The sequence below is a fragment of the Gracilinanus agilis genome, chromosome 3 (assembly GCF_016433145.1).
Source record: "Gracilinanus agilis isolate LMUSP501 chromosome 3, AgileGrace, whole genome shotgun sequence".
In the NCBI taxonomy this organism is placed as follows: Eukaryota; Metazoa; Chordata; class Mammalia; order Didelphimorphia; family Didelphidae; genus Gracilinanus; species Gracilinanus agilis.
In genome coordinates, this window is record NC_058132.1 from 360028710 (window position 1) to 360043085 (window position 14376).

At 36.3% G+C, this 14376-nt stretch overlaps 1 protein-coding gene across 2 annotated transcripts in view; it reads right to left on the minus strand.

Annotated features, from left to right (window-relative positions):
• Nucleotides 1-14376, minus strand: part of DZIP3 (DAZ interacting zinc finger protein 3) — a 119465-nt gene that overhangs the window by 7762 nt on the left and 97327 nt on the right. For both annotated transcript variants that reach the window (XM_044670104.1, XM_044670103.1), the window contains exons 22-26: nt 13293-13396; nt 11728-11815; nt 10351-10452; nt 7026-7148; nt 5875-6014 (exon numbers count right to left, since the gene is read on the minus strand). In XM_044670104.1, the coding sequence (XP_044526039.1) occupies nt 5875-6014; nt 7026-7148; nt 10351-10452; nt 11728-11815; nt 13293-13396 (557 nt within the window). The remainder of the gene's footprint in view (nt 1-5874; nt 6015-7025; nt 7149-10350; nt 10453-11727; nt 11816-13292; nt 13397-14376) is intronic.

The window sequence follows — 14376 nt, forward strand, 5'->3', positions numbered from 1 at the left end:
CAGTGCAAAAACCACTCTGTAGCTCTATACACAAAGACCTGCCTACCCTCCTCAGACTTCTTGCTGGGAAGGAAAAGAAAAAACTAACACAGCAATGGCCATCAACACCCAAGAACAACAATCTACAACTACCAAAAAAAAAAAAAAGACTTTGACCCTGGATAACTTCTAAGGAGAAAAACAGCAGACTACAGAGGAGACAACAGTGGGCGACAAACAAGCAAACACATCCAAACTTTAAAAAAAAAAAAAAGAAAGAAAAAAAGAAATTGGTCACAAGCTCTCAAGGGAGTTTAAGAACCAAGTAAGAAAGATAGAAGAAACTTGGAAAGAAAAGTGAGAAATAGTTCAAAAAGAAAATAACAGTTGAAAAGACATTATCTCCCACTTGGAAAAAGAATCCCAGAAAAATCAAATGAAAGGATAAGCAAATTGGAGACCAGAATTAACATGCTGGAAACCATGAAAAGTAGCCTAGACCAAACCGAAAAGGAAAATCAAAAAAATCATAGCTGAAAACCAGTCTTTAAAGAGTAGAATTGGTTAAGTAGAAGCTAATGATCTCACAAGATAACAAGAATTAATAAAGCAAAGTCAAAAGAATGACAAAATAGAAGGAAACATGAAATATCTTATTGAGAAAATGAATGGCCTGGAAAACGGGTCCAGGAGAGAAATTTGAGAATCATAGGTCTACCTGGAAATAAACAGAAACCTTGACATCTTATTACAAGAAATTATCCAAGAAAACTGCCCTGATATTCTTGAACAAGAGTGCAAAATAGATACTGAAAGAGTCCATAGATCACCCTCTACATTAAATCCTCAAAAAAGACAACCCCAGGAATTGTAACTGCCAAATTCAAGAGCTTCCAAGCTAAGGAGAAAATATTACAAGAAGCCAGAAAGAGACAATTCAGATATCAAGGACCACCAATCAGGATTACACAGGATCTGGCAGCCTCCACACTAAAGGACCACAAGGCTTGGAATGTGATATTCAGAAAGGCAAGCAAATTGGTTCTACAACCAAGGATCACCTACCCATCAAAATTGACTATATACCTCCAGGGGAAAGTATGGGCATTTAACAAAATAGAAGATTTCCAAATATTTGTAAGAAAAGACCAGAACTAAACAGAAAATTTGATGTCCAAATACAAAACTCATGAGAAACATGAAAAGGCAAACAAGAAAGAGAGGGGGAAAAATTTTTTAAGGTATTTAGTAAGGTCAAATCATTTATATTCCTTTATGGAAAAATGATATTTGTAACTCTCAAAAACTGTATTCACTCTCATAGTAGTTAGAGGAATTTTTCATTGTGTAGGATTTAAATCAATGTCCAATACTCCAAGTATTATATTTTAAAAAGTTTATTAATAATCCTTTGAAGTAAAGGAATTAAAAGGTAATTATCTAACAAAATATAAGGCCATGTGAGTAGATTCTCCTACCACTCACCTCACATCACCTCCACCAAATACGATCACAGGAAGAGAGAGCAAGAGGTGGGGCTACACAATATTTATATCCTGCTTAAACCTGATTTAAGATGATATGTAAAAAAAGAAAGGGGGGGGGGAGGGGTGGTAAATAGAAGATTGCACCAAGAGAAACTTGAAGGAATAAGAAAAATAGGTTAAATTATACCACTTAAACAGGCGCATGGGAGGTGGAGGGAAGAATACTATTATAAGAAGGAGAGGAAGAGAGTGGTAATACTTAATAGGTAATACTTAAACCTTACTCTCAGTGGAAGCAACTCTGAGAGGGAAGAACATCTAGATCCACTGAGGTATCAAATTCTATCTTACCCTACAGAGAAGTTGAGAGGGAAAAACCAAGAGGGGGAGTGGGGTGGGGAGTATCAAAAGGGAGGGAAAGAGAGGGGGAAGGGAATTTAATAGACTCTAAAGAAAAATAAAGGGGAATAAGAAGAGAGGGGTGGAAAGGGAAGTAAAATAAGGGTGGGAATTAGGGGGACTTATTAAAAGCAAAACACTGTTGTAGAAGGAAATAGTGAAAGAAGAAAGGGCAGGCCTAAGAGGAAATCAAAATGATGGGGAATACACAGGTAATCATAACTGAATGTGAATGGGATGAACTCACCCATAAAACAGAAGCAAATAACAGAATGGATCAGAAACCAAAATCCTACCACATCTTGTCTACAAGAAATACACATGAGACACACAGGGTAAAGGTAAAGAGGCTGGAGCAAAATCTATTGGGCACCAACTGAGAAAAAGAAGAAAAGAGTGGCAATCATGATATTTGACAAAGCCAAAGTAAAAACAGTAGATATCTAATTAAAAGAGATAGGGAAGGTAATTACATTCTGATAAAAGGCAGTAAAGACAATGAGGAAATATCAGTATTCAACATGTATGCACCAAATGGTATCGCATTCAGATTTTTAAAGGAGAAAGTATTAGAGCTTAAGGAGGAAACAGACAGTAAAACTATACTAGTGGGAGACCTGAAACTTCCTCTATCAGATATAGATAAATCAAACCAAAAAATAAATAAGAAAGAGGTAAGAGATGTGAATGAAATCTTAGAAAAATCAAAGTTAATAGATATATGGAGAAAAATAAATAGGGACAAAAAGGAATACACCTTTTCAGCAGCACATGGTACATTCACAAAGATTAACCATGTACTAGGGCATAAAAACATTGCAAACAAATGTAAAAAAGCAAAATAACAAATGCATCCTTTTCATATTATAATACAATAAAAATAATAATTAGTAAGGGTACATGGAGAGGCAAATAAAAAATTAATTGGAAATTAAATAATGTGATTCTCCAAAATTGGTTGGTTAAAGAACAAATCATAGAAACAATTAATAATTTCACTGAAGAGAATGACAATGAGGAGACATCATATCAAAATCTATGGGATGCAACCAAAGCAGTACTTGGGGGGAAATTTATATCCCTGAGTGCATATATTAACAAATAAGAGAGGGAAGAGGTCAACGAATTCAGCATGCAAAAGAAAAAACTAGAAAGAGAACAAATTAAAAATACCCAGATTAAAAAAAAACAAATAAAATAGATAAAGTACTGGTTAATCTAAAGAAAAAAACAAATTAACAGTATCAACGATGAAATGGGCAACTCACCTCTAATGAAGAGGAAATTAAGATAATTATTAAGAACTATTTTGCCCAATAACATGGCAATCTAGGTGACATGGATGATTATTTGCAAAAATATAAACTGCCAAGATTAATAGAAGAAGAAATAGAATACTTAAATAACCTCATATCAGAAAAAGAAATTGAACAAACCATCAAAGAACTCATTAAGAAAAAATCCCCAGGGTCAGATGGATTCACAAGTGAATTCTATCAAACATTTAAATAATAACTAATCTCAATACTATACAAACTATTTGACAAAATAAGTGAAAAAAAGAGTTCTACCAAATTCCTTTTATGACACAAATATGGTACTGATCCCAAAGCCAGGCAGACCAAAAACAGAAAGAAAACTACAGAACAATCTCCTTAATGAATATAGATGCTAAAATCTTAAATAGAATACTAGCAAAAAGACTCTAGCAAGTGATCAAAGGGTTATTCACTATGATCAGGTGAGATTTATATCAGGAATGCAAGTATGGTTTAATATTAGGAAAACCATCCACATAATTGACTATATAAACAACCAAGCTAACAGAAATCACATGATTATCTCAACGGATGCAGAAAAAGCCTTTGACAAATCCTGGCTCTTCCACTCATTGACCTGCATAACCTTGGGCAAGCCAATCAATCTTGTGGTAGCCCATTTTTCTCCTATTCAAATTGTGGAGAATAAATTAGACTATTTTTTTTAAAACCTTTACCTTCTGTATTAGAATTAATACAAATATCAGTTCCAAGGTAGAAGAGCTAGCTATAAGGGCTAGGCAATTGGGTTTAAGTCATTTGTCCAGGGTCACATGTCTGAGTCCAGATCTGAAACCAGGACCTCCCATCTATAGGCCTGGCTCTCTATCTAGTGAGCTAACTATAGCTTCCCCTAGATTACTTTTAAGTTTAAGGTTCCTATCAACTCTAAAATACTATTAAAACAAATTTTGTTTTAATTTTACTACAATTTGCATTTTATATCAGGCCTTATTGTTTCATTTTCATCATCAATTTTATTGTTGTGAATTTATTGGATCTTAATTTAATCCTGAAATATAATATAATATATGCTGTTTTATAGGTATTTAAAATACAGGACTTCATATAAAGAGATTCTCAAAGACCAGGATTGTTTACATGGGTAGACAAATGGGTTTAGAGCAGTGATGGGCAAACTTTTTAAAGAGGGGGCCAAAGGATAGGAAGTGCTCATCTGTCAGTCTGTTTCTAAGGCAACTCTTTCAAAGTTTCATTGTACTGTATCCTACTCATTGTATTCGTCAGATTAGGAATAATGTCCCCCGGCTGGATAGAGCATTTCAGGGGGCCCCTTCCCCACCCATCTGGCCCGCAGGCCATAGTTTGCCCATCACTGATTTAGAGGAAATTTCAGAGCCTTAGAATGGAGGAGTTAAAGGAATAGTCACTGCTATGTCACAGATAGGAAAGAGCCAATGAGAAAGTCATTATTGCTTGCATTCTGCCAAGTTCCTTAATACAGAAATGAAAGCCACTAAATGATGTTTAGGTTCACAAGATCATGGAATGAGAGGTGGAAGGAAATTTACAAGTCATCAGATATAAAATGGTTAAGGGATTTGACCAGTTTCACACAGCTTATAAGTAGTAGAGGCAGTATTGAACCTGGGGCTTCCAAACTCCAATTCCAGGATCCTATACATTATGCCTTGATGCCTCCCAAAATAACTGAGGCCTAGAGGTGAAGAGATTTCCCCAGAGTCTCACAGCCAGTAAGTATGTGAAGCAGGATCTTATCATAAGATTTAGAGTTATAAGTGATCTGAGGCCCATTACACCTAGCCTCCTCCTTTTATACATGAGGAGACTGAAGCTGAGAGGTTTGATTTCTTGCCCTAGGGCTCACAGACAGCATCTGAGGTAGGATTCAAACTCAAACCCTCCTGCCTTCAGCATTCCCTCCACTTTATCCGGTGGTCTCATTAGTTGGATGTGCCATGCTCTATGTTGGTCATTCAAAGAGGGGCAGAGCTAACCGAGAATCATGGTTTAGGGTTGACACTTTAAAAAGTAAGAAATGAAAGATGATTCCCAGTTTAGATCATGATACCCCTACCACTTCTGTGGTGTTGTGTTTTCAGATTCTTACAGCAGCCCTGGGAGTTAAGCAGGAGAGAAAGTCCTTCCTTCCTGCTCTTTTAAAAGAGATAAGTCATAGACTTCATGGCAGGGACTTGCTGAGGTCATTGATGTCTAAAGTCCAGGCCTCTGTTCCTCTCAGGACAGAGCCTTTTCAACCACGAGGCCATCATGTTTCTCTTCTACCAGTTTCTTCTCAGAATCTTTTCTTCCCAAGGGGAAGCAAGCTAGGAGGCAAGATGTAAAGTGTTGGTCCCAGACCCAGAAAGACCTGAACTCAAATCCACTTACTAGATGTATGACCCTGGGCAAGTCACTTGCCCTTTTTCTGTCTAAGTTTCCTTGACTATTCTGAAATGGGGAAAATAATAGCTCCTACTTCCCAAGGTTATAAGGAAATATTTGTAAAGCTCTTGGCATGGTGCATAGCACACAATAGGCACTTATTAAGAGCTTTTTAAAAAAATTCTTTCCTTCTTAATATTTGGTAAGTAAAAGGAAAGGCTTCTCCAACAGCAAAATAAACTTATTTTAAAATATGTCACCAAAGTAAACCAAAATTTAACAGCAATTGGTATAACTTGTGCCTACCATTAAAGCAATACAACCTGCTATATTCTGGAAAGGCAGTTTTTAGCTTTTCCATAATCCTCTCCCAGCTGATCTTGATGCGTTCATTTCCCATGACTGTCTCGGAAATTCTGGTTTCCAAAATTGGCACTTGTGTAGGTTGGGCCATACCTGTCACCTAAAAAAGGTGATATTGTCATTGTCAATAAGAAATCTTCTAATTCACTACAACAAACATTTCTTATGTGCTTAAATATATACATATGGACAAAACTCTATACCAAGGGCTGGGAGTACAGATAAAAATAGTTCTTTGCCTTGAAAATCTTACATTTGGTTGGGCTATTAGGGGGAGTACCACCAATTATAGAAATCTGAAGAAAGTTAAGGAACTCTTAAGGTGCAGAGGCAGAGAATGCACATGGACAGGAGAAAACATGTGCAAAGGTATAAGAATTGGGGATGAATATCGAGCTGAGGGAACAAAAAATAGTGAGATGTCAACTTAACATCAAAAAACATTTCCTAATAATCAGTTATTCAAAAAATATAGAATTGGGTCCCTCAAATGATAATGAGATCTCCATTTCTGGAAGGCTTCAATCAGAGAGTGAAACTAAAGGACCTATTGTCAGGAAGTGATTTAGAATTAATTTTAATCTGGAATTAGGGCAGGCTGGATTAGAATAGGAGTTCATAACCTAAGGTCTATGGATAGATTTAAGAGAACCTAGTAACTAGGAAGGGAAAAAAAATTATATTTATTTCAATATAATTATTTTCCTTTGTAATCCTACATAACTTATTATATTTAAAAACATTATTTTGAGAAGGAATCTACAGGCTCTTCTATACTACCAAAGGGTTCCACAACACAAGAAAAGGTTATGGACTCCTGGATCAGATGATCTCTGGAGTCCCTTCACACTCTGAGATTCCGTGATTTAATTTTCTACTGTCTTTTAGAATTGAGCGAAATAATTTGATGAAAAAATAAATGTTTTTGTACTCTAGTGCAACCCTTATAGCTATTCCTCCATCTCCTAATAGTTGAAGAATATGGAAGAGGAAACAAAACATAGGCCCTAAAAAGACAACAGCAGCCACTCTAAAGGATTTCCCCAGAGCTTACCTCTGCTATAAAAAAGAAAGTTTTCTATATATCTTTTAGATAAAAATTTTTATTTACCAAAGGTGGTCTAGTCTGGTTAGTGGTAGAACCAACTCCAGGGTATGATGAAGCAAACTGAGAATTGGGGATCCCTCTCAAGGGATTTTCTTTCATGATGTGTTTTCCCAAGAAATGCTGCATCTGCAATGAGAGGGAGGGAGGGATAGAGAGAGAGCGATTGGGAGAGGGAGAGAGAGAGAGAGAGGAGAGAGTGTGGTGATGGGGAGAAAAGTGAAATATATTTATATTTTGGAGTAAATCTGCTTGGTAGATACAAAACATGCAGCACATCGGAAATAAAATGTGTTTGTATAAGTAATGAAAAGGCAGATTAGAATATTAAATACCTGTACTACCTACACAGTCAAGAGTTTGAAAATACCAAAACATCTGTAAAAGCTCTGTGTGTATGTGTATAAGGAGACTAGATTAAATTTCTAAGATCTCTTCAGTTTTTTTTTTTATTTTTTTATTTTTTTAATTTTTTAAACCCTTAACTTCTGTGTATTGACTTATAGGTGGAAGATTGGTAAGGGTAGGCAATGGGGGTCAAGTGACTTGCCCAGGGTCACACAGCTGGGAAGTGTCTAAGTCCAGATTTGAACCTAGGACCTCCCGTCTCTAGGCCTGGCTCTCAATCCACTGAGCTACCCAGCTGCCCCAGATCTCTTCAGTTTTAATGCTCTTTCTTTGAAAAGGAAACTCTGATTATATCTCAGGATATCAACAGGATATTTTCAATAAGTCTGAAACATCCATAGAATCACAGTATTTTAGAGTTGGAAGAGACCTTAGACATAATCTGGTTCACCTCCTTCATTTCATAGCTATTAATGCCAAATCTATTAAAAGTTACCGATTTCTCTCCTGTGTGTTAGGGAGAAGTCACAAACACATGTTAGATCTCCAGTACTTATTGGCCTTTCACAGTCAGAATGGGAAGATGAGAAAGGTAAAGCATGGAAAGAATGCTTCTAAAGCTTTCCTGCAATGACTTTGAATGAAGAAAAATGCTCATTGATTTCTCTGGTCTTCTCAGAGGTTAAATAGACTTTTAGGGTAAAAAGCTAATTCCTTTGCCAGCAGTTGCTGATTTGAGGCCTTGAGACTAGCCCTACTATATTAACAAAGAAGGGGCCTAAAAAGGAAGTAGAAGAAACACTCTGGCTTTGGGGATGTTTGAGATTAGATGACTTACAGAAGGAATTCCAGTATTACATGAAATTAAGACTAGATAACTAAGTTACTGTTACCCAGACCTCTAAATATTAGACAGTGGATAAGAAAAACAAAAACAAAAACATGGTGAGGTTAGGCAACCATTAGGCAACACATCTAGCTGATAACTGGGCTTGGATTGCACCAATATATTAACAGACTTCCCAGGTGTATTAGTCTACAATCTGGGAATTATTCATTATTCCTCTATTTGCAGCAAAAACAAAACAAATCATATAATGTCGTATATAAAGGAGATATGGGGAAGCTGAGCAGGGCAGGCTTGTGATTTTAGTGTAGGGAACTCCTGTTGAAAAACCTCCCTCCATCAATGCAGGTCAGCAACCTGTCTGTAATGTAGACTCTTGAAGGCCTGTGTACAAAACTATGAAGTTAACCAATTTATCTGCAGTCACATAGTTCTAGGTGTATAGCAGTTAGTCAGAGGAAGCAGGTCTTTCTGATTCCAAAGCATATCCTCTCTCCCCTACACCCCACTGCCTCTCCATAATAGTAACACTCCTTATGTCTATATAGTGCTTTATAGCTTACAAAGCATTTTCCAATTAACTCATCTGATCTTTACCATAGCCCTGCAATGTAGATACAGCCAGCATGATTTCCATTACTTTATAAAATAGTAAGAATGAGGCTAATTAAGGCCTTTGTAATTCACATAGCAAATATGTAACAGAATAAAAACCTGAATGAAAATCTTCCAACTCCAAGCTCCTGGCCCTTCTACTCTACTTATAGAATAAAAGCAAAAAACTCTTACCTTCCATCTTAGAATCAATACCATGTATTGTTTCCAAGGCAGAAAGAGTGGTTAAGGGCTAGTAAATGGGTTTAAGTAACTTATTTGCCCAGGGTTCCTGCCACAGCAGCCTGAACTATGGTAGGTCCCACCAAGCTATGAATGCTGTCTGGGGATCCAACTTTGCTAAGTTTAGAGTGGCTCATGGCCACAAGGAGATGGCTTGTTTGGCCATAGCAACTCTCCAAGGCCACCTTCTATGTTGTAGAGGATCTGAAATCAGCTTTGGTGGAGGGATGACTCACCTCTGAAATCATGATATATTATGACAATATTAAAAAGTGAAAAACACTTGTCAGTAAGGGCTTTAACTGACAATGTTACCTAACAGAAAATAAGACTAGGAGGGCAAGTGGTAAAAGGATGGGAAAGACTTGATTAGAGTGGTAGTAATGTTATAAAGTTAAGGAATATAGAAATACAGAATAAAGTCTGGGGTATAAGCTAAAATCCAACATAGTATCAGTATGACATTGAAGTGGAAGGTGTCTGACAAATAAGAAACACAAAAAATCTAGATGGGCTATTATCAAGTGTCTCCTAAAGGTAGATGTATAAGAGAAGATGACTGAGGCTGAGTGAATGAATAATAAAAAAAAAGGATTAATTAATTTAATTTATTAATTTTTATTTATTAATTAAATGTCAATCTATTAAATATATTTAATTAATTAAATATAAGTGATTGGATATTTAATTTATTCATTGATTTAATAATTATTATTAATAATAAAAAGGATTTATTAAGTGCCTGCTATATGCCACCCATTAGGTGCTTGCAAAAGTCAAGACACCTTCTACCTTTAAGGAGCCCATATTCTAATGGAAGGAAACATCACATATGGAGAGGAGGGGTCAGGAAAAGAAGTTGCAATTTGGAGAATCTCAGGAATTAAGAGTGGAGCCAAAGGACAATCAATTTGTCAATCTTTTCTGTTAGCAATGATCTGACTATAATTCCAACAATAAGAGGTAGAAAATTGGGTAAGCCTGGGGGAATAGGGGTAGGAAGCAGAGTTTAATAACTTTCTGAGGTTCTCTAAAAGATGAAGATATTTTATACAGATATAATCTAATGTATTATGATAGCTTAGCAGCATAAGCTTACTATCTTTAAGTGTACATAGAGACTCTTTACCATCCCCTGATGTGTGTGGATATATTTCTCCCTAGAATTCACAACATGTGCATCTTCAGTTCTGGAGTACATTCTGTATATATTACAAAGTCATTTTATAGTACTGCCATATTATGGCATTATATGCTTTATCAAGATGAAGGTGACTGAAAAACCCAATATTTTTTTACCAATATATCAGGACTGGGTGGTGGTGGAGGAATCTGTACCAGAGGCAAGCAGTTTAGAGGAAAACCATTCTTCACCAGAGCAATTTGTTCATTATATTGTGTCTGGAGGAAGAAGAAAAACATAGTTCAGAGGATAATCTATTCTGAATAAGTTTACATTCTTAAAAGTAGAATTAGACTGTAAATATTATGCAAAGTGTGACAGTCTATTTAAGAAATTGACTTCAACTATCTGTTAGTGAAGGAAAAAAATTAGTATTAATTCAAATATCTTTACTAATATCATGCCCAAATCTATGGTTCTCAGCCACTCTCTACTCCCAGATATCTATACTCTAAGACATGAGTTCTTAAATGTGACTCCAAAACCTGAAGTTTAACATAGTTTTTCTTTATTGGTGACCTTTCTGCTATTTCTGTTTATTCTGTATTATTCCTCATGTAACTGGGAAAATGTGGTCTCTTAAAAGAAAACATTACATTATTGCTTCTGTCCCATCAAACAAACAACTCACATAAATTTATATAGCACATTTGGATTTACAAAGAACCTGCCTCACAAGGAAGGTTCACAGTAGGAAAAAGCCAAGTAGTAATGAAAACTACTTTCCTACCAGTATTATAGGTATGAGGATGGTGAATCTGAAAGAAAAAGCAAGTTTGAAGAACAAATGGGACAGCCTTGATTTGTTTGGTACATTGCATTATGTTAAACGATGATGTTGTTCATTCCCAGGATGAAGTGGGATTGCCAGATCATAGATGCGGTGGGAGGATGAGGAAAGGTACAACAGGGAAAAGCTTGGCAAACTCAGCTCTTCTTAAGTCAGTTCTTCAAACAAAATAACCAAGTTGTACTACAAATTATTATAAATTTCCTAGATGAGATGCTTTTACCTTTTTCATGAAAATATATTTTGATCACCCATGATGCAGCTTTTCACCACTAGAGTCAATAATGAAAAGTTTCCTACAAGCTTCACAGAACAAGAATGAAATGATTTAGATCTGGAAACTAATAAGCTTACTTGCTTTCACTTTATTTTTCTTCCCATTCATAGTAATTCTAAAAACCAAGTCAGCTGTTTATTTCTGCTTTATTTTTTGGAGTTAGATTTTAAATTTTGTGGAACTAAATGTAAAGCACAGCATGTTATTTCATCACTTCCCAGAAGATAAGGAAAAAATGAAAATTGAATGTGAGTATGGCATCACTTCCATAGATCAATTCTAAGTCCAAACCACCCCCTATTTATCCATTAAGTGAAATATGAATATGATTTAATAAATACAATGCATAATTTTACTTGTGTATATTCTGTAACCATTTCTAAAGAAACCAGATGAGTTACACAGTTTTTCCAAAAATATCCTTACCCTGCTAAATGCAATTTTGTTTCTGACGTCTGTCACAATGGTTTCCCAACTTTCTACAGCTGCTTTTAGCTGAAGTGATTCTGGATCTCTAATATAGAAAACAAGTGACACATGATAAACCAGCCTCATTTCAAATACCATTTAAGTTTCCCCAAAACTGTCTATATGTTCTTAGGCGAAAACATCACTATTTAAGTCTGAGGCATTATGATAATATGTAGCTGAGAATGCAGAATTCAGAGGCACATTTATTCAGATTGCCAACATTTTCATGGATTTAAACACTTCATTCTAGGATCTCAGATGAAATGGTCCACAATAAGAAAATGGAAACCCACAATGAAAACAACAGTCTAAAGCCCCTTTTTGAGTGGACAAAAAGTTGCTCAGAAAGTTTTGTTACATTTTAAGAATGTAAAATATGGAGGTTTTTACTAGAGCAAAACTAATCTGCTTCCAGGGAACCAAGGTGTGATGTTTTGTATTGTTTAATTCAGTCAAAGAATTCATTTAGGGTAAATGGCCCCAGATACTTTTCTACCCATTACTAGTCCATCACTGGGGAGAGGGAAGGCAGGGACTGCTACAAGAGAAATGTCCTTGGCTAGGCAATGAATGGGTGGATTCCTGACTGATGGATGATGTGATTAACTGGTTATAGTCCACTTTCAGTGCTCAGCCTAGACCCCACAAGTATTAAAGCAGGAGACGATTCAAATCTATCACTTCCTCTCACAGATGTAAAAGCAGCCTTGGTTGTCTTTGATCACCTGAAGAGAGCTCTCTTCTTATTTTTCAAAAGGCACTATGGCATTCTTTATATATAACAGTTCTCCTTCAGTACCACCCAGCTTCCAGGAGGCAAGGGAAAAAGCCTGGCTACCTCTGAGTAATAATCATTAATAAGAGCATCCACTTAATGGAACCCAACGTGATCTCAATTTCAATAGTTTTTTTTTCTTTCCCTCCTGCCTCAACTTTAGAGATTCCCCTTGAAGGGGATGAAACAATTCCAAAGCCACCAAGGATGAATCTATCATCTACAGCCCAGGGTGGACCTGGCTTCTAAATACAACCTTATGGTGTTACCCTCTAAATGACAAGAAGGGGGTCAAGCAGGCTTTCAAGCACAGACCTTAAAAGTAAGAATCTTTAGAAGAAAGTTTTCCAATTAGCATGCATTCTATTCTGAAAATATTTAGTAAGCATGTACATCTAGAGCCTCTATTGCAGGCTCTTGATTTATTTCACCAGTCCTTCTAAGTGAGACCCTGCTGTTTCTGTCCATACTTATTGTTCTTGGCTGTCAGCTATTATTGCACACCAGCAGACTTCTCAACACTCCAACAGAGACATTAGAACAGACAAGAAAGTGATTAAATGACTTGCTGGCAAAAATCACTTCCTCACTCCAATCCTATCTACATAAAAAAAGTATATATGTATGTGTATTAATATAGCTATAGCTATACAATTATATACTATATATGCATGTGTATTTTTATACATTCATTTTTTTGACATTGTCTGAAGTCAAGAAGCCCTAAAGGAGAGGAAAGGGTTACCTTGTTGCCATGTTTTTCACACGGATAAGCTGAAGCAGGCACTCCCTCTCAGTCTGTTCCAGCTGATGGAGGCCAAAATCTCTGCGGCTCTGAAGGAAGCACACCTAAAAATTTTGATGTTCAATGGGGAGAATCTGAAGATAACCTTTCACATCTTGCATGTCCCTTAGCCCCCTTCTTTTTGGCCACATATTCAAGAGAATGGAGAGAGCCCACTTCCTGGATCCCCCTACTTTAATTTCCCCCTTTACACCCAGATCAATTTCTCAATCATTTCCGGGTCAAGTGCCTAGGTCACTGCCCAGCCACGTAGCTTTAGCAGTGTAGAGAGTGTAGAGAGGAGGTAGGACTCCAATGCATGATCCCAGGAAAGGGTTACCCTCACACAGATACAACACACATGGAGTGCAGTTTTAGTCATTTTTCTAACTTTGCTTCTAATACTCTAATATCACAACTCTAAAACATTAAGAAAACCTTAGTTTCTCGTCCATCATGACACTTGACATGGACAAACTTGTCCATGATGGAGTTTAAAGAATAATAATTAATACCATGCCATCCTCTGATGATTACAGTTTTACTGAATATCAAATATGGTAGAGGCAACAGGGTATGAAGTATGGAGAGTGGGCTTCAAAGTCAAGAAGGTTCCAGAGTTCAAATTCTGCCTCTAATAAAACATAGTAAATATTGGCTATGGGATCCTAGGAGAATGATTTTAACTTTTCTATACTCTAAATATTCAGTGCTATCAACTACTGAGGACTAAGAGTTACAGAGGAGATATAGAGGGGATTTCTGCCTTTGGAAGCTTCTTCTACTCATGAAATCATAAGTCATTAATCCTTATTTCTAACCCCAATAGAGCCAGGTAAATTATAACAAAAATAATCTAATGAAAACTGGCCCAAGGAAGGGGGGGGGGGGTATTTCACCTAGAGAAGTCTTAGAAGAGGGGCATGACAATTGTTTTTAATGTATTTAAGGTGCTGCCATCTGAGATAAGAATTAGATCTGTTCTGTCTGGCTTCAGAAATCAGAACCATGAACAATACTTTGCAAAAAGGTATATACATTGCAA